This window comes from Cydia splendana, chromosome 7 (genome assembly GCF_910591565.1).
Source record: "Cydia splendana chromosome 7, ilCydSple1.2, whole genome shotgun sequence".
Classification (NCBI taxonomy): Eukaryota; Metazoa; Arthropoda; class Insecta; order Lepidoptera; family Tortricidae; genus Cydia; species Cydia splendana.
In genome coordinates this window covers 18,241,455-18,261,511 of record NC_085966.1, presented here as the reverse complement: position 1 = coordinate 18,261,511, position 20,057 = coordinate 18,241,455, and the positions used below count along the sequence as shown (strand labels likewise).

The 20,057-nt window shown below is 38.0% G+C and overlaps 1 protein-coding gene across 1 annotated transcript in view; it reads right to left on the bottom strand.

Annotated features, from left to right (window-relative positions):
• Positions 1 to 19,552, bottom strand: part of LOC134792349 (mucin-2) — a 95,431-nt gene extending 75,879 nt beyond the window's left edge. Inside the window, exon 1 of the mRNA XM_063763619.1 lies at positions 18,941 to 19,552. Within this exon, the coding sequence (XP_063619689.1) occupies positions 18,941 to 19,229 (289 nt within the window). The 5' untranslated portion in view covers positions 19,230 to 19,552. The remainder of the gene's footprint in view (positions 1 to 18,940) is intronic.
• Between the last annotated feature and the right edge of the window lie 505 nt (positions 19,553 to 20,057).

Below are 20,057 nucleotides of genomic sequence, written 5' to 3'. Positions count from 1 at the left end.
CGAAGCGAAATACCGTTTCCCCCTTTCTGAAATTACCAGCCTAATAGCTAAATACCAACAAATACCAGTCTAAAACCACGTGGCCGTAAAATTTTACATTTGAATAACGATTGCAATCTGTCCCATTCAAAGTCGATAGCAAAGCTTTCGTAGACGTTTGTGGAATACTAACGAAGGCGCTTACGTTAAAATGTCCGCGGTGGATCACAAAATACATGGTCGAGGCTCGTCCTAAACAGACAAATCATGCTGTATAATAAAGCAGCGCTTGGAATGAATAATTTGGTAATTTGATGAGCGTCAATTTTGAATGACGTGGCTTCTCAGTATCAAATTGTATTCATCAGCTATTTTGTTGCACAATGCCAGGTGATAGTCCATGATATGCATGACCTGCACATTCAATGCACTAAGCTCGGCCACGAGCAGCTAAATACATAATAATATTAGGCAATTGACTAGTGTTTGAATATTTACTATGGGTCAAACTATTGTAAAAGAGTCTATTGTAAATATTACATTATTTGAGATTGAAGGAATAGTTTTAAAGGTATTTAAAGTTAATTCGCTCGAAGATCTAATTAAAATATCACTATGAGACGCTGCGTTTTCACGTGCTCTTAGTTGGGTGAATGAAACTCGCAAATTTAAAGCATCGGCTTCGACCCGAAGTAGCCCGCGTCAACATCCGCCTGCAATATAAATGAACCGATCGGACGGGAGCCTACAATATGGATGAAGGCGGTCTTGCCATACATGACCGCCGACCGGTCCCTTGCCTCGTGCGGGACGCGGACGTGTGAACATACGGCGCTAATGACTGCAACGGTGTACGCAAACTTGATTTAATTCGAAGAATCTCTAGGCTAAGGCGAGCTACTTTACTAGTATTAACAGTACATGCTTGATATACATACTGGATTTTTATAAAGATTTTAGATTTTAATTCTAAGAACGTCTGGTTGAGACTGTAGTAGAGTCCACATTGCAGCATTGAAAATTGTATAAAACTATCTAAAACTACGTGAGGGTTGGGAAACTTGGGAAAGGGGGAAAGTATTAATCGGTTTTATAGTACTCGTACCGAAAAGTCCTTAAGAATTTGGGTTCATATTCGAACAAAAAGTATCAACATTAATAACTAATGGGAAGTGTCAAGATGTCATCAAACACAACTCAGAAGTCAATGTAGTAGGTAGGTACCGATGCGACGACGAAAGACATAATCCGGGATCGGAACCCAAGCCCTATTTTACCGAACCGAAGAGCTGAATTTTGCCAAAAAGCAATTAGGCCTGACTACCGCAATCAAATAGGTACGGCTACCTTGCCTATAATTTGAACGGCCGTGCATGTTCATTTTAAAATACACTTTAATTTTCACGGTAAATCAACTTTACGCAGACAAAATCCCTGCATAGAAATGGAATATCAGAACCGAGATAAGAAATGATATTATACAGTAACCCAGTGATTTAATGCGAAAGCTTCTTTTAAAAGCCAGCCTCGATAAACCCGCGCTGGAATCGTGATCCTGTCATACGATAACTTATCAAACGAACATTTTTTACACTTCTCGCTCCAAAAAGTTCGAAAAACCAAGCCTTACAGGGTGATCACTGATCATGTAATAAATTTCTTTCTGACGAGCAGGATCGCAGGATGTTATGTTATGATACAGGATATCGTAGCCCGCTGGGATTTACGTCATGCGATCGTAATGGACCATTAACAGAAATAATTATAAGTTATTAAAGTTATATCAGATTGAATGCACATGCTAGAATTGTTATACACGTGTTATGTCATGTCGCTGCTATATTAAGTTACTCCAACAGGCGACTGTTATCTTGATGTCTTGTAGGCGGCGTTCATAACATCCATAACTGGTCGGGACGCTATTGGCGGTCGGTGCATTAATGCGTTATTTCAATCCTTCCTTATAACTTGGTGGTTGGAGCAATAAACGCTATTTGCAGAAGCCACAGTAGTCTCGGCTGAGAGCCGCCCCGCCACGTGGCTCGCCGCAATCCGTGGCAGCTATTAAAGCAATTATTGTTGTGCACGTGACGTTGCACCGACCGGGACAAGCCATGTTGTCCCTTGATTAAGCTTAACAGGCTTAATAGTTTTATGCTTGTGACGTGTTCAAGAATAAATTATTTATGGGGAAGTGAGTTGGTAACTTGATATATTAAACAAAAGAAGGCGAGATTTTTTTATCTAATGTTAATATCAGTGACAGTGGAATTTGAAGGCCAAATGTCAGATAGAAATCGAGTTTTTGTATCCTCCAACTAACGTAATGTATTATAGTTTATTGTTATAATACTTTTCGCGTCGTCCGACAAAGAAGACGAATCCACGAATTGCTATTCCTGCCGAGGCATATATAGTGCTTTTCTCCAAACATGCGAGGAAATAAGGTAAAATAATCATTATTTAAGCATCAAGCATCACTCGAATCGAACCTTCACATCAAAAATGTCAAAAACAATTTCCCTCTTTAATTAATTTTTAAAAGTTAAAGGCACAAACTTATTCTGCCATTCAGTACCATTCAATATTCGTTCATTCAATATAATTGTGCAATATAGTTGGTCAAACCAATGTGTCAGTCAGTAAGAACCAGCAAAACTATACCCATCCTTTTCTTTTGGGTGCTAGTACTAGTGTAAGACAAAGATAGTATGATTCTCTCTGTATATGATTGAAATGAGAAAGTCGTAACTATATAAGCTTTATGAACACGGATGAGATCCTTAAAAAACCGGGCAAGTGCGAGTCGGACTCGCGCACGAAGGGTTCCGTACCATAATGCAAAAAAAAAAACTAAATAAAAGCAAAAAAAAAACGGTCACCCATCCAAGTACTGACCACTCCCGACGTTGCTTAACTTTGGTCAAAAATCACGTTTGTTGTATGGGAGCCCCATTTAAATCTTTATTTTATTCTGTTTTTAGTATTTGTTGTTATAGCGGCAACAGAAATACATCATCTGTGAAAATTTCAACTGTCTAGCTATCACGGTTCGTGAGATACAGCCTGGTGACAGACGGACGGACGGACGGACGGACGGACGGACGGACGGACGGACGGACGGACGGACAGCGAAGTCTTAGTAATAGGGTCCCGTTTTACCCTTTGGGTACGGAACCCTAAAAAATATAAAAATAATCTTTGGTTTTATTAAGCACTATTGGCACGATCATACACGAGCACAACGGTCTTGTAAGAACGAGACAAGTAAGGTCGTTTATCTTACTATCTCACTCTATCATATAGCTTGAAATGATAGCTGATCGGGTCGTGTAGACGCGGCTCGCGGTTATAATAATTGGCTGTTTGCGTTTTTTATTTAAAAAAAAACCGGCCAAGTGCGAGTCGGACTCGCGTTCCAAGGGTTCCGTATATTACACAATTTTTAACAATCAGTGCCGGATTAAGATATTTTGATGCCCTAAGCATTTCTAGGTGCCCCCTCTCCCTAGGGTCATCAAGATTACATTGATTTTTTGGTAAATCGAGAGAAGTTCATTGCCGAATTACAGCTGAGAATGGTAATCAGTCACATCATTTTATCACGAAAATTGACAGTGCCGCAGCAGTAATGTTGCAACAGAGTACCTAATGCTGTTGCAGTCGCCACCCGAATGTCAGCTTTATCATAGCTTAGAAAGTAATAGAAACGCGAGCGAAGCGAGCGCGGAAATTTTTCGATATAAAAACGCAATATGATAGACAGTTGTACATTTTTACTTTTAGTATGGAAATCAGTCACATCATTTTATCACGGAAGTTGACAGTACTGCAGCAGTAACGTTGCAACAGAGTAATGTTGCTGCAGTCGCCACCCGAATGTCACCTTTATCATACCTTATAAAGTAATTGAAAACGCGAGCGAAGCGAGCGCGAAAATTTTTCGATATAAAAACGCAATTTTAGTTATAGTCCCAACCAGGCGCGAATCCAGGATTTCATACAGAGAAGGGATGGGACAGTTTCCTATCAGCCTAGCTTCGCATAGGGCTCGATATTTAAGGGTCTCAGCGAGGTTGTTTTCATGCATAAAATATGCAAGAAAGCAGAGAGCTTGGAATTGAATTGGCGAAGTGTGAGAAAGGCAGTAGGCCCAGCTGCGAAAGAGGAAAGCTTGGATTTGGATCCACGCCCAAGTGTAATTAAGGCAGAAGATCAACTTTGCCGTAAGGCAGAAGGCCTCGCATAAGACCTAACGCCGAACCGCAAAAGAGTGGGTTGAAATCGAATCTATGCATGTAATCACGACTCTTCTACTGCTACCGATTGTTTCCCAAAGAATTACGCGCCATTATTTTTGCAAATTAGCTTTTGGACAGTTAAAAAAATCGTGTGGTAAAAACGATGTGTCTGTCCCTAATTTTAAAATTTGTTCACCTTTTTCAACCTGGCATTTTGGTGCCCCCCCTGAACGTGGTGCCGTAAGCACGTGCTTGTTTTGCTTATTGGTTACAAAGTCTTTATTAATTCAACCATTAAAGTCGACGAGTACAAAAAACTTTGAGCTAGCTCTCAATTTAACATATTTTTTTAAACATTATTTTTAATTTGACCTTACAATTACTCGTAAGTAGGTACGACCGTTAAATATTTAGAATGATTATCTTATCAGAAAATTATCACCAATTACTCTAAGAAAACTACTACTCTAAGTAATCCGGCACTGTTAACAATGTATTTTTTATGTGAAACGTGAGTGAAATCTCTTTAAAAAATCCGTAGGGGTCGGATCAAAAACTGTAATTAAGTCCGACTCACGCTTGACTGTACATTTCTAATAGGTTTTCCTGTCATCTATAGGTATAGACCTATATTATGTATTTTTTTTTTAATTTAAGACTTAGTAGTTTCGGAGATAAGGGGGGGGGAATGGTCATTTTTTGCCTATTTTCTTGAATAACTTCTAAACTGTTTATTCGAAAATTATAAAAAAATATATTTGAGATCCTTACAATAAGCTCTTTCATTTGATATGTAACATGATATAGTTTGAAAAATTAAATTTTTTCATTTTTTCATTTACCCCCCAAAAGTGGCCCCCATGTTTAAAATTCATTTGTTTACGTTACATGTCCGTATTTGGGTCACAAACTTACATATGTGTACCAAATTTCAACTTGATTGGTCCAGTAGTTCCGGAGAAAATCGGCTGTGACAGACGGACAGACAGACAGACAGACAGACAGACAGACAGACGCACGAGTGATCCTATAAGGGTTCCGTTTTTTCCTTTTGAGGTACGGAACCCTAAAAAAGTAAAAAACACTACAGTAATAAGTTATTACTGTAGTGTTTTTTTTACTTCCCGTCCGCTAGAACAGGACAGCGATAGTTTGATTTTTTTTAATTAGAGTTTGACAATAACGAAGACCTTCCCGTACTATTTTTGCTACAATAAGGTGAACATTTCCGAGCATATTGGAGAAAAACGAATTGTTACCAATTCATTCTTGAACTGGAATAGTAGGTAGTGCAAGACGAAAAATATCGAACGTATTCTATAGGGACACAGCAAGGAGCGGCAGGAAGTAGTTAATAAAGTTTGAAAGGCGGATCTCATAGGTGTAGTACTCTTTTATCTTTAAACTTTACGCGACAAAAGCCAAAATTTTGAATAACCACCTCTGGATCGCGAACAATCGATCTCGACGCGGATCACACGCTGCGCGCGCGCCATAGCCGCTATTGTCCAAAATATTTTGAATAATGGAACTTTCCAGCATTGTGCGGATAAAAAACGCGGATATTTCGTAAAGGGACAATGGTGCGTAGCATAAAAATCGTGATCGCGCTGAAAATAAAAATGCTGCTATTCCGAAGCTAGACCGCGATGTTTGCTTGAAGTCAAAATACGAGTTGCGGAGTCAGATCAATATAGGTAAGATTCCCGCTTCCTTCCTTCCACGACAATAATGCGGTGTAGAGGCGAACAAAGGGCAGGACTTCCGATCAGCTGCCGCGCTCCCCTGTTTTTTACGGGGCTTCATCAAATATGTTACTAACGTGTCAGGCGCTTTCTTACAATTCCAGCGACTCGGCTTTTAGCCGGGTTTAATTCTCGACAGCGCGCAAGTTAAAATTCCTATAGAAAATAGAAATGCTAAAATTTCTATATGTAGTAACTAGAAAATAATTCCCAATTGAATTGATTTGTGAATTTGTCAAATTACATTTAATTAAGGCGCGGCCGTGGCCTCCAATTTTACGGTTTGCCACGCTGGGCAAATGATAATATTACTCGTAATACATTGCGTGATAAAAAATATGCTAAATAACCTGACCTTTACAAGCCCAAAGGAATACATCGATTATGTACCTTCCCTTGTCAATAGCAAAGCTACGAAGGGGAAGCCTCACGCAAATTTGTTACTGTGGTTACAGGACAGGGGAAGGAACGGAATGTGAAGCTACTGTTAATTTCTATTACATGTCTCCCCAAGGCGCTATATCATTTCACCCATACTGGTCAAAATCGGTCAGAATTCCTCGTAATCCATTTTTATTGTTATTACAGATAAAATATTTTCAGGACCAAAGTCAAATCGAATCGCGACGATTCACATGAAGTCGTTAAATCCTGAGTCATAATTTGAGCTTAGCTTTATGCCGTTCGGTAGGAAATTATATCCGATAAGTGTATTAGCAACGCACCGTATGTCGGTAACAGGAGGGGTGAGCTGAATTTATTACCATTCTTACGAGTGCGTTATGAGCTTATGAGCATCGTCGATCTCTAATTCGATCATTTTGTTTACCGTTCTCGAAGAAAATTTTAGAGGAAAATATTCATGCGAAGTTAATTTGCCATAAATCGGCTCGGATTCTCTCCTCATAGCTCAACCGTTGAAAGGAGAGCCCTAAAGGGAGGTCGGCCTTTGTAATAAACGGTTGAGGTGCATTTTTATTAACAATTGTGTTGGGTTTTGGACATTCTCAGCCATATAGGCGGCAGATAATTTATGTGAGGTCTGACTTGTGAGATTGGTAACTTGGGGGGTATGTGAAAGATTGGTGTGCCAAACACATCGGTGCTTAACTTATCCTGACGTACGATTTACGCAACAAATCGGGGAAAAAAGGGAACGCATAAGTCATGTCAAAACATAGCTACGTCAAGTTCCGATATCCTTAAAGGATGACTCACGGTAGACCAGGCCGTGTCCGGGCCGGAGCTTCCGGGGCTTACTTTTCTATGACATGACAGGCGATCACGTGATGATTTCCATAGAAAACGATGCGCCGGAAGCTCCGGCCCGGAGACGGCTCGGTCTAACGTGTCATCCTTAAAAGTGTAAAACATTAAATCCCTGCATGTAGCATGTCCGCTCTACATTTTATCCATAGCAAGTCGGGCACCTATCCCGTAGAGCACGGTATATAATTAGCGTGGGCTGTGAAAGGTCATTGTCGCAGCTGCAGCAGGAACTAGAATTAAAATAGGCCCATTGTTCTACGCATGTATTAAATTAACCGGATAATCATGCTTTAAATAAATTCGTCTGCGAAATGCAGACGGCGGTTCAATGCGTTCTCAGAATGCGCATTGTATACTAAATGCGATATGGCAATTGGATAATGCTGTCTGTTGCAGCTAACTTGCAATTTGATGGGTGTGGGAATATTATTTTGTGTGTGGAATAATATTCTCACTGTAAAAATATTCTTATTGTAATGCGTAACAATATTTTATAAATAACTGTACTCACTACTCAGTCCCTATGTTCGAAAAGTTTGCTAACATTGAGAATTATCAATATAATACTGGTTACTTCGTCAAAAAGAAAACAAGTATGTTAGGTATTTTTTTACTACATTTAATATCATTTTAACAAAGTTTTGAATAACTGATGTTAGTCGCGTCGATTACTTACCTAATAGTTAACCACGCGACGCGATGTACATATCAATATTTTTATAGATTCTTTTGGAAACGTGTAAATGTAAACATGCTCAAATTAGTCCAAATAAAGCAAAAACTAGGAGAATATACTGTAGACCGAGACTTTTCATATTCATGTTCCAATTAGACTTGCTCGTCGAGCATATTTCTTTGCGGGATATATCATAACTGTAACTAATAGCCTGCGTAGGTATTTAACACCTAGTTGGGTCGTTACTTACAAATTACATTTCCTATTATAACTAAGAAACGGTGCGCGGCGCTTTGAAATGTATCTCAAAACAATCAATCAACGCGCTAATAACTACAATAATTTATATACGTATTTGCATCGATAAAGCAACATCAAAACAGCAATTAATTAAAACAATTTGTTCGGTATCATTGCTTAATTTATGGCACAAGTAATTGCATCTGTAAACAATGTAGCAGTTCAAAAACAAAGCTAATAATCATCGCAGAATTCTTCGGTCGAGCCCCGCCATTTGCATTTTTTTATCATTAGCATGCATAAAGCTTCGAATTAGTACCGACCTACCTGGATGTCTCTAAGTTTCTAAGAATAGGATAACAAAAAATGCTTCCCTGTTTGTTTAGAGTTCCCACAATGAGTGAGAGGGGTGAGATTCTTAAGTGTGGTTTTTGTCGTCTCCTATTTGTGGAGTGAGATAATAAAACCCTAACGCAACTAGGGTCTAAGTGCTTAAGAAGTGCTTGAATGCGTTCATTATAATTATTTAACCGCAAATCATAAAGTGGCTTCTTTCGCAATATTCCGGTTATTCGTCAGGTCGACTTACAGTATTGGCTTACATTTCGCGCTAAGGCTTTGTAAGGTATTATTTTTCGTAATTTATTCAGGCATAACGCATTAGGTTTGAAGCCGTTAGTTTTAAGCTGCCGATCAGATTACGGGCTAAGCCTTGCTTAAGTTTTCGTTATGCTACCCTTTTAAAATACAAGTCACTCACTGAAATATTATAACTTGAACTAAATTGCGAGTGCGCACTCTGGTTTAATTTATTTAATTTAAATTTTGGATGAAACGCGTCGTCTTTGATGTCGGAGAAAAGGGGTCTACCGGATTCTTAACACGTACTATGGACATTGAATAGTCTACGCTAGGACCGCTATACAAGGAAATGCTGAGTATCGGGGACGAAAGGCGACACCGATGCCTGTGGCATTAGACTTGTAGGTGACTAGGTACGGTTTAGAAACACTATTATTTTGCAAGCGCGCACTTACCTTATGAGGAAAACGCGATGCATAGCATATACTTGACGTAAGTAAGGGTAATTTACTCTTTCATCCTTCATTCTTATACAATAATGGGGTACAAGATTTATTCCATTCGATAAAGGATAACATATATTTGTCAACCCTCTTTATTTTTCTTTAAGTCATTAAAAGCAGCTCCTCTTATTTATAACTAGAAATGTAGCTCCAAGTTCAGTAAAAATAACTTCCAAAATGATAGCAAGGGCAGCACGTGTGAAAATAGCAAGTCTTTTAATATCACAAGGGGCTAAAATAAATCAAATTCACGGTCTCGGCCGAGTCGGTCGGCGGTCTACAAGACAATTTGTCAACAAGGGTAACCAGCTAAGTGCAATTTCGAAAATCCACTTGAGACTACTTTAGCGATAAGTCCCATTTGGCGTGTCCGCCTATGAGACCTCGTTAAACACGCAAGACCCGTATGTCGAGATCCTTATTATGATAGACAGAACGTTGCCTGACGAGCGATAACGTTTTATCCGATGCGAAATTAATATTTATTGGACGACAGCTATTTCAAGACTGAAATGGACAGGGGTAATTGGAAACGTCTGATACATTTGATCTCATATCCTCAAGTTGAGTTGGTACGAGACTCGAGTCTCTCAGTTAACTTGGTTTTACGATATCCATTAGATACTGTTTTTTGTTGTTATTAAAAAAATCGAAGAAAGAATAACCAAGTACCTACTCGTATCTATTAGATAGTTAGGTACTACTAGCTAGTGTCTTTAGTGATAGTCTTTCTTCGACTTTTTTTAATAACAACAATAAAACACCGTCTAAATATTTTAATCTTAAATTTGTTGAAATACGCGTGTAATTACGAGTAATTAAATTCTAAACCATTGCTATTTTAATTATGTCTTGTCTTTGGACTTTCAGGGAAAACTGGAACCTCCAAGACTCATATCTCAAACAAGAAAAAAAACTTTAATTAAATGGCTAGAGGCGCTAGAGTTTAACAAACCCGGTTGAGTTTTTCTTGTAAGGAAATTCCTTATGAATTTGAAGTAGTGCAGCTTTGAAGTTTATTTACAATTTCAAAGAGGGGAAGTGGCTTGTTGATCAGATTGTGATTATTAGTCTACGTTATCTCAGCGCCAGATTAACCACTTAGATCTAGTGTATGAATCGACTGGTCCAGCTAATAACCCTCTTATCTCAGAATATATCTCGTCCGGTATAGAGGGCCAGAAAAACACAAAAGAATATTTTAGTTAAATGGGTTTACGTATGCTTTTATGGTCTTCTCTTTAATTGCTAGTTTAAAGTGTTATACGATTTTTCATTTTAGGAAATGATAAATAAATATGTTCAAGAAAAGGTAAAACCTCTTTTAGGAGTATGTCCGTGGTCAAATAGCATAATTGCAATAGTTAATTAGCAGCCTATTTGTAACATCTATTGTTAGGAATTTGGGATTCATATTGAAGGTTGTGGCAACTATTAGGACAGTGCCCAGTATTGGGACATTCTTTATCGGTTTTCGAAATGTCGTATCCATGGAAAAAATGTCCAGACTAAATATGTAGTTGTTTATGAGTTATGAGAAATAAATGCATTTTAAATATATCGTGAACGACTGTACGCTGAGTATTATCCAGTTTAATATAATTTCTCCTTGCGATGCGGGCACGGAAACACTCTCTATAATTTCCTCCCATATAATATTTAAGGAGCAGAGATTTATGGTGACACTATCGTGCGTTCTATCGTTATTTGAGTGTTAAGGTCGAAAGAGACGCGGTTTTGTTCATAATTCGATTTTATGAAGCTCCTTAATATCTGATACTGGCCATAAACCACTTAAGTACAGGAATTAATGTCAGATTTGGAATTGGAACAGGGACCACCTCCGGAGAAGTCGTTATAGTGGGCACGGTATACTAAAGAATTTACGGTCCTGTTTTGTAGTGAATAGGCGTGTAGTGTTATTATATTTTGATGGAAGTTGCTAGAGCTACCGGACGAATGCTGAGGTCCTGCGTTTTTCCTGAAGCCGTCAACAATGAGAATAATTGTGTTAAAAAACGCACGTGTCACTTACCTATTTCGTCCGATAAATTAGATACACGTACACGACAGTGTTCACTTCCCAACCGCGCGTGTTATACATACATAGAAAAGTCAGAAAAAGCTAAAAGAACAGTCGATTGAGTATTTCTTAAGCTTTGAAGTGCCTTTGATTTTCTGAGGGGGACTTCGTATATTGACGGTGGAGTACAGACGCTTCAGAGTGTTTCTCATGAGATATATCAGGCATGGGAAACCTGTCGCATATTGTTCTGTGTGCACGGCTGACATTTGATCGCATGTACAGTCACTTATGCAAAGTTACGCCAGGAGCCTAATAAATCACGAAACACGAGGCAAATGGAAGAGATGTTTTCTATTTTGATTTTGAAATATGCCGCCTAATGGTAACCGGTTACCATACTATGGACGCCTACAACTCCAGGGATTTTTCGTAGTAGGTAGGTACCTCATATTGTGGTCTCTTGAGAAAACCTCGGCAACGAGTATATATGGGTGTTCAATTTATTTTAACCTGTCTTATCTTGATTTGGGTTTTTTGTTCAAGCGTGTTTAATTAATTTATTCGTACTCGTTTACTAGTCTCAAAGAAAGCTGATAAGGAGTTTATCGGCCAACGAACCAATAACATATTGCGCAAACGTTGCGAAGGCGATGTTGTGGCAACACGAACGTACATTGTTTATCTAATTTTAATTGATTCGGCCGTGGTGTTGCGTCGTAATTGTAGGGTGTTTTCCATTTGTTTTATAGAACTGTGAAATACTCAATGAATTGTCTATATTCGAAGAAAAATTACGACACTCGTTGTGATACTGTTAAAGCACGTCTATTCTAGCATATCTTCCGACTGATCATCCGACTTGACATAATATGTTATATAGTGTGCTCTGTTCCTAATAAGCTCTGTGTACTCTTGCCCTTGTGATCCGCCTGTGATTTCGAATTAAGATATGACAAAAATGTACTACACCAATTAGATGCCGAAAATTCGTAATTAGATCCCAATTGGCAAAAAAATCACTATGGTTAGTAGAAAAAGGGGGGAGGGCGATCAGTTGTTATTGTTGTTAAAACACTGTTACATTTGGGCCTGCAAATAATACCTGTAACTATAGACATTAGCGGCATAGCGGCCTTCGCACTTTAAATATCTCATAAATCTCATAATATTAAATGTCTTATTTACAACCTACTTACTGGTACTTGAATTGCAGCGCATTTGACTCGTAGCTAACAATATAAAAGTATGAGTAAGCTGCACTAGCGAATGATGTCAAAAAGAGATAAAATTGGCGTTCATTTGTAACTTCGAATCTGCCTCGCGGTTAAAGGTTTTGAGTGATAAACAGGAAAGGTCAAGCGAAACGACAGTCGCTTAAACAACGTTTAGCTGTTATCGCCAGGTGAAAGGTAAAGTAGTAAGAATCGTGGTGTTTACGCTCGAACTGAAAAACGATGTCAGGTCGTAGACGACCTAGAAGCGAGTTTGTTTACTCGGAACAGTCGGAACGCTCGAATCGAACTGTACTTCACACAGATCTTCTAGTAGACGGAGCATACGTGGGCCATACTGAAAGTTCGTAAAATACTGAAAGGATTCTGATATATGAGACGAGTTATTTTTTTGCTAAGTGGCCAGTCCAGGAATTTTCAGTATGCCCTAAGTATAAGACGAGTGCACAATCTGCACATCGGTTATTATAGACACAGAGAAGGCTGCTTTCCTAGAGCTGAAAGGAGGAGAGCGGAGAATGAGGAGGAGCGATGAAAGGAGACATGCGGGAATCAACCAAATACTATTGGGTGTAATCCAGCAGAGCAGAAAAAAGATGGATTACAACCATGCACGTCTCCTCTCGCCTCAGTGGAAAGGTAGGCTCAAGGTGGTATTAATAGTGTGTTTTCCCGCAAGCTAATTAAAATAAGGCTATTTTTAGCCTTAGCAGGTAAAATAGTGACTTTAGTAGGTAAAATAGTGACGTATGCAACTTAACAATGCGTCATTTAGCTTTTTTTACAAGCAGAGTTATTGATTGTAGAATAACCAAACTAGAATGCTGTCATATTCGAGGCACGAATTTTACCTAGACTATACCTCTTCCATGTGTGTGTATGTGTGTTCTTTTATATGCAGTGACCGACACAGATAATAAAGGCCTATTATTAATATTAGTGACCGAGTATTGAGCTTACGAATTCATACTCGTAATGTACCGTCTGTGGGAGGCAGTCAATGGCACTTTGTTATTCCTTTAGAAATGCATTTGGACTGACAAATAGTCGGTGACAAAAGCACCGTGAATGTTTATCTTGTTTAGTTACCTTTCCGGGTGTGGAATGTAACTTTTTGAGTGCACTCACGTTACCCACGTATATTTGTAAACCTCTAGCCCATTGTATTTGTAAACCACTAACCATCACACCCAGCATGTAGGGCAAACCTTGGCTATTCGGTGATACGTAGTTATTCGGTGATAGTCGGTTTATTGTCTTTTAGCCGAGTTGCCCGGTAATTTTATTGCTTAAAACAATGTTTAAGAGATACCATGGATCTGACTAATGTGGTGTAATATGGTATCAAGAAATATAATTAACAGGTAACGCGGCTACAAGACATTAAAACTGTTATCACCGGATAACTACGTATCACCGAATAGCCAAGGTTTGCCCTAGCTAATGACAACAAATTGAGATCTCTTTTGCGACTTGCGAGTTATATGATGATGATGATGTGAGTAGACACTCAGTGAGAATGATATCATCATCATCATATAGGTATTTTTTAGTTAGACCCTTGTCGGTGGAGCGATTTCCATGTTTGTCAGTTCTTTGCCTTCCCTTTGACAGCCTGAGAATGACATGATAATGTTGTTATTCATTGTTTCATTCATTCATTCAAGGTACTCAAAAATGTCTGAACATGCACATTAATAGAGGCTTTGCTCACATATTTGTAAACACCTTAGCCGCTCCGATGTATCTGATGGCGACTGTTTAATATCATGTCATTAATGTTAATAAGGATTCTATTTTCCTCGGTAGGTATAATTATTTTATCTATCCTCAAGCAATTTTTATTTGAGTTATATGCAAAAGTTCAAACGGACTCTTATTTATGCCTATGTTTAAAAGTATAATACAAACCGCCCAAAGGCTACATTTATATTTAAGTAATCCTATAATATTTAGCATTTTATTAAATGCCGGAGCTCGTTAAAAATTACCTCATTCTTTTTCATACATACATTATTTATAAGATAAATTACCGTAACTGGTATCGTTGAAAATAACGAATCGAGTTATCAGAGTTTATTAGAACGGTGAAAGATTTAATTTTCCCTTGGATTCCAATCACCGTATGTATGGATGGTGTCCAGATTTACGATTACTTTATGTAAATTCTGAAGAACGAGGGGCTTAATTGATTCGGAGACTTGTGATATTACGAAACTTTCAAATTAAAGTCTGTAGCTCGGCAGTTGGTGCTAAAAAACTGTTGGAATGAAGTGACTTTTATTATTGTCATTATAATGTTAATATTAGCCGAAAGACATATATTACTGCATAAGTCGTCTTCCAAACATATGAAACTACAAGGATCGACAGTAATTTTGTGTGAATACCTATAAAGTGAATAAAAAATAGATAGGTATTTCTCTCTTTCCACTGTAACTACTGTAGAGTGAGCTGCAAATCGGAATGTTAAGAAACTGGTTAAGAAGCATCCAAGTTAGACTGTTTAATTTTGAAAGTCCGTCAGACATTTTATTACTTCATCACTTTTCTTTCCTCGCAGTCGGCAGGTGAGTGCAGTGATAGAGATATTAAATGGTACTTTTCAAACATATTCCTAGCGTAAAGTGACACTTTAACGAAGTGAAAATCGATAAGCAAAATGGTACAAACTCAAGCATCTAGCGAAAGAAGAAGAAAAGAGTTGCACAACCACTGATGTGCCAAGGGAAAGCTTCCAAAATTGCGCCATTTCCACTTGGAAAGACTTTTGAAACTTGTCATTATTTTTGTACAAGAATCTAAATTTTCCACTTACAAAATGAAAGTTTCCTTTGTTTCCTATGAAATTATTCTGAAAGTTCCAAAAAAAATTTTGGAAACTTCGCACCTTGCACATTCATACCTGGATAATGATAATTTAAGACACTAATATTCTTATCTAACTTCTCTGATAATTGAAGCCATTGGTGGTCCAGAAATATTAGGTTTAAGACGTGATAATCCGTACTGCGCCATTAAGGGTTACACCATTTCTGGAGGTTCTTTAAATAAACATAAAAAAGATTAATAATCTCGGGCTAAGCTCATCTTAATCTTTAGAGTAAGTACTTATGTACTTTCGGCTAATATTAATTTTACGAGACAATGGAATTGTAGAACGGGTAGCGAAAAGGGGTGATTTTTTCCACATAGGTAGGGGCTTATAGATCGCATGTAAAGCAATGCAATTGGTACAATTTTGTTGAGAGTTTTATTTCTACGCCGATGCTTTAGTTTGTATTAGTTTTTCGTTTCACAACTGTCCAATAGTCCAATATGTCATATGTCCATTAATCAAACTAAAATTCAATCAACTCAAGTACTTCAACAACAGCCAGAGCCAGTAAAAAATTCAATTTGTAGGTACAATATCTCATCTGTCGTAGCTTGCTACGCAAAATTCGATGTTGTTTGACATTTCCGGACATCGGTACTTTTGTGCTATATGCGTGGTATCACCACATTCCTCATTTGTCGACCTAAGCTGTCACAACTTTTTCAGAAGTGGCCTTATGGTCGTCATGTCACGAATAGTCATTATCATTAAGCAAGTTGAATAGCGTCTCTACTTGCTAAATACTTTAGCGGTCAAACGTAGCGCGCATCCTGTGGCATTGGAAGGGAAATTATCTTCAAGTTTTTGTGCTCCGCGTCGGAATCTGGGAGTTTTTTTTCCCCACAGCGGGCCCGAATGCCCAAACAGGTTTTTAGATAGCGTCCAGCAATGCATCACCCCGGTACAGTTGAGAACGTTTACATTGAGTATTGGTCGATCGAATCGATCTTGCGGCGTTAAAACAAGCGCGTCGAATCGGAGTTATGATAGATATTCGTCGACGAACGCAGCATTGGAATAGCCAAAAGGTACTCTCGAGAGTGTAGTCTTGAGAATGGCACTGGGTTAAAAACGTAATACGTGCGTAATTGTTTGCTTGATATCAATTTTATGATCATACCAACAACATATCTACGTAGGTATAATAGGTCTGGTATGTACAATAGGTAGTAAAATCATAACATTGAAACTGAAACAATGTTACCATAATCTGGTAAAATACTTTTTTTTTAAAGTAGGATGCAATCAATTTTAAGAAACTCGTCGACTTAGAGAATCTTCGCTCTAAGTTAATAGTAAAGAAACTCCGTTTACATATATCTACTTAGGAAACAGTAGGTAGGTGGATTTAACGTTCGTAAAGCTTAATATAATAACGCTGTGGTTCCCATTTCCCAAACGCATAAAATATGTGTTACGATTAAGATTTTTTTTTGGCGAAACGGGTCCTGAATTACTGATAAGTAGAGTGTGAAAACTACAATTAAACACGTTTTAATATAAACGTTATAAATGCACTTGACTGTACGTATTAGTGGCGGCGCCTTCAAGAGTACAAGATAATGAGTCTGTGGTCCTTTATTCGTCGGATTAATTTACAAATGGTCGCTATGTTGTCTAGCTGCGAGGGTTTTGATGGCTGTGGTAGTCGGAGGGTAATGGTGCATCATGTTAATGAAATAACTTGAAAGGAAGCGTTTCGGGTTACTTTCCTTATCCTTAATATGATGTTCCTTATTATAAAAATACTTTCAAACACTCTTTCTTTTTTTAGTCTAAGTGTCTTCTTCTTCTTCGTCGTCACACTCTTGTCAGAGTGGTCGTGCTCGTCATATCAGGGCCGGTGGCAAGCTTCACAATCCGTCGCCATTCTTCCCGTACTGTAGCCCTTCTTGTACATTTATGGACTGGTTGATTGAATGCATTTTTGACTAGGTCTGACCAACGCATTGGTGACGTACCGCGCCTTGTGCCTTCGACTTTTCCTTGCACTACAAGTCGTTCCACAGATGTAAAGTATAGGTTTATCTCTCTTTAATTTAAGTAATACTGGTACCTACCTAATATTGCATAAATTAAATTAATTATCTCTATGTATCAAGAAAACAGGTTTATTGACTGATTAATAAATTTTAGGTCATTCCATTCAGTCGTCTAGCTCATTATTATTTGATTAGACCAATGGAGGGTTATCTGTAGGTTGACCACCCTGTCTTTAGGACCTTATTTTATCCTAAAGTACTTGATGGAGGTCTGGAATTTTCTAGTGATTGCGTTTACTGATACTGTACTGTTAGGTATCTATATTGTTAAGGGCTATTATTAATTTAAATAAAAAGTTCCTATTGCCCGAAGCGGTATAAAAAACCTAGAATTCCAAACCGTATCTATGTTGTAGACAAAGCACAGAAGCTAATTATCTGTACATTAAAAAAACATTGTTTATTGTCGAGGTCTCGATCCTAAGGGTTTTTAATCACATCGTCTATTTAGAGAATTTACGTTACCTTACGTCATAGTAGGTATAAGAATAATGGTAATTAATGGAATGGAATGCAGCTTTGGACACTCTTCCATAGGATCAAAAGAGCGCATGATTCTGACAAGAAAAAAGGTAAACGGTAGAGTAAATAAGTAGTAGGTCCTTCCAAAATAATACATATTTACAAACTTTCTGGGAATTCATAGGTAGGTACGTGAGTAGGTAGCAGGATAAACATTAAGCTACAATAGGTAGGTACGTATTTAAGTAGTAAGTAAAAAGTACGTCTACCATCAGTTTTAACATTGACATAACGCTCACGTCTACGTAATTTACTTTCTGTACATCTCGCTTGCACTAATATGCGAGTACGAGCGAGATGCATAGAAAGTAACTTACGTAGACGTGAGCGTATATGTCCATGTCAAAACTGATGGTAGACGTACAGGTTACTTGTAGCGTGCTCAAGGACATACAACCTATTAAAAAGCAAAATATCACTCATAAATAAATAACTACAAATAACTATAAATAGCTACATAGGTATTTATGAATACTTGAGCAATAAATGCTTTATAGTTGCGTACCTACCTAGGTTCCCGCGCCTTTTTATAGTAATTTGTACGGAGGAATCTAGGAGGTCACGACTTTGGTAACGTTGAGGTGAATGACCGAATCTGACGATACAGAGGCAGCCTACCTACTACCTAGGTGCAATTTTTTTTTATAGGTAAACATATTAGTATATATCTGCGATAATAAGTAGGTACCCACTCGAAAATTTCGCTTTCTTTAAAAAAATATGTTTCTAGCTACGTTATTCGCGAATACCCGATTACTATGATGTTATTCCGCGTTGTTACACCCGTTTTATACCTTTATCATAAATTATACAGCCTTAGGAAGTTTAAACGTTTTTTTTAGCGCGTTAAGAGCCAAGGGTCTGTCAATTATGCATATAAAATGCACCTTGACGAACTCGCTCGCAACTCTACCGCAAAGTAGCGCGCAATGCCGGTTGCTATTCATTACAAAATACTCAACTAATAAGAGAAATAATAATATAAATAAATTGAATGATACTCACGGACTGGTACTTTCTTGGGATCATATTTTTCGACGACCCCGTTGATGGTCTCTATCTTCGCTTGCGCGACCTTCGACCGCTCGGTGATCCCCTGAAGCTGATCCGTCAGCTCGCTGAAGATATCCTCGGCGAGGAGCACGAGGGACGCCAGCTGCCGCAACGCGTTGCTCAGGGTACAGTTAGTGACCGCCTGCAGCTCCTCGTCTGTGACCCTAGGCTTCCCATCCTCGTCACGTAAACTAGTCCGCGACAGAAACTTCGGTTCCACCACACGCTGCACGAAAGGCATCGCGACAGTCTTGAAACACCTTGAACCACTACTCACCCATCCCCGTGCAAAATAATCTCAATTCCGTCATCCATTCAACACACAACACAAAAAACGTCAGGTAACCGCCACTTTGAATTAACCGACATCCTGACCGGTGAACTTTCACTGATATACCTTTATTTGATTAGTACAATGCAGTTTTTGCTTTATTGTAGTTAATAGTTTAACATTTAATTGAAGTTGTTTAAGTTAAAAAGTTTAAGAAAACTTTTGTTTCACGAGATCCCGCCATAACGGTGAACGACATGCCACAGCCTCTATGCGCCCCTGCTGCCGGCCGATTGAAATTGAAATGAATGAACGCGACTCCGGTGTTGCCACAAACAATTGTCGAAAATTACCTTTTCACAATATTTACTTTTTATGGCTGCTTTTTATTCTAATAGATAATGTAACGTGTTTTTTTTTTAATTTTGTACATATTTGTTTTTAAACATAAATGTGACGCTGGGGGCATTTATATTATGCGGGTTTTTAACAACATTTGTACAAATAGAATGGATTTGTATACTTGTGCCTTTTTATTTGTTATCAATGAAAATTAAAATTGTAGGTTATTTTCCGATCTTTTAAATTAATTTTTAGTAACCTGATATTACATTGTACGTAATAAATTCACCATACCCAAGGATAGACAATAAATGGTTATTTTTTATTTTAATTAGTAAAGGATAAAATAAGATCATATCATCTTATTTAAAATATTACTAACAAAATTTATATTCAATTTTTTTGGTTTTTAAAATTTTTATAATTTTTGTGATAAATAATAATAGTTTTTTAAGA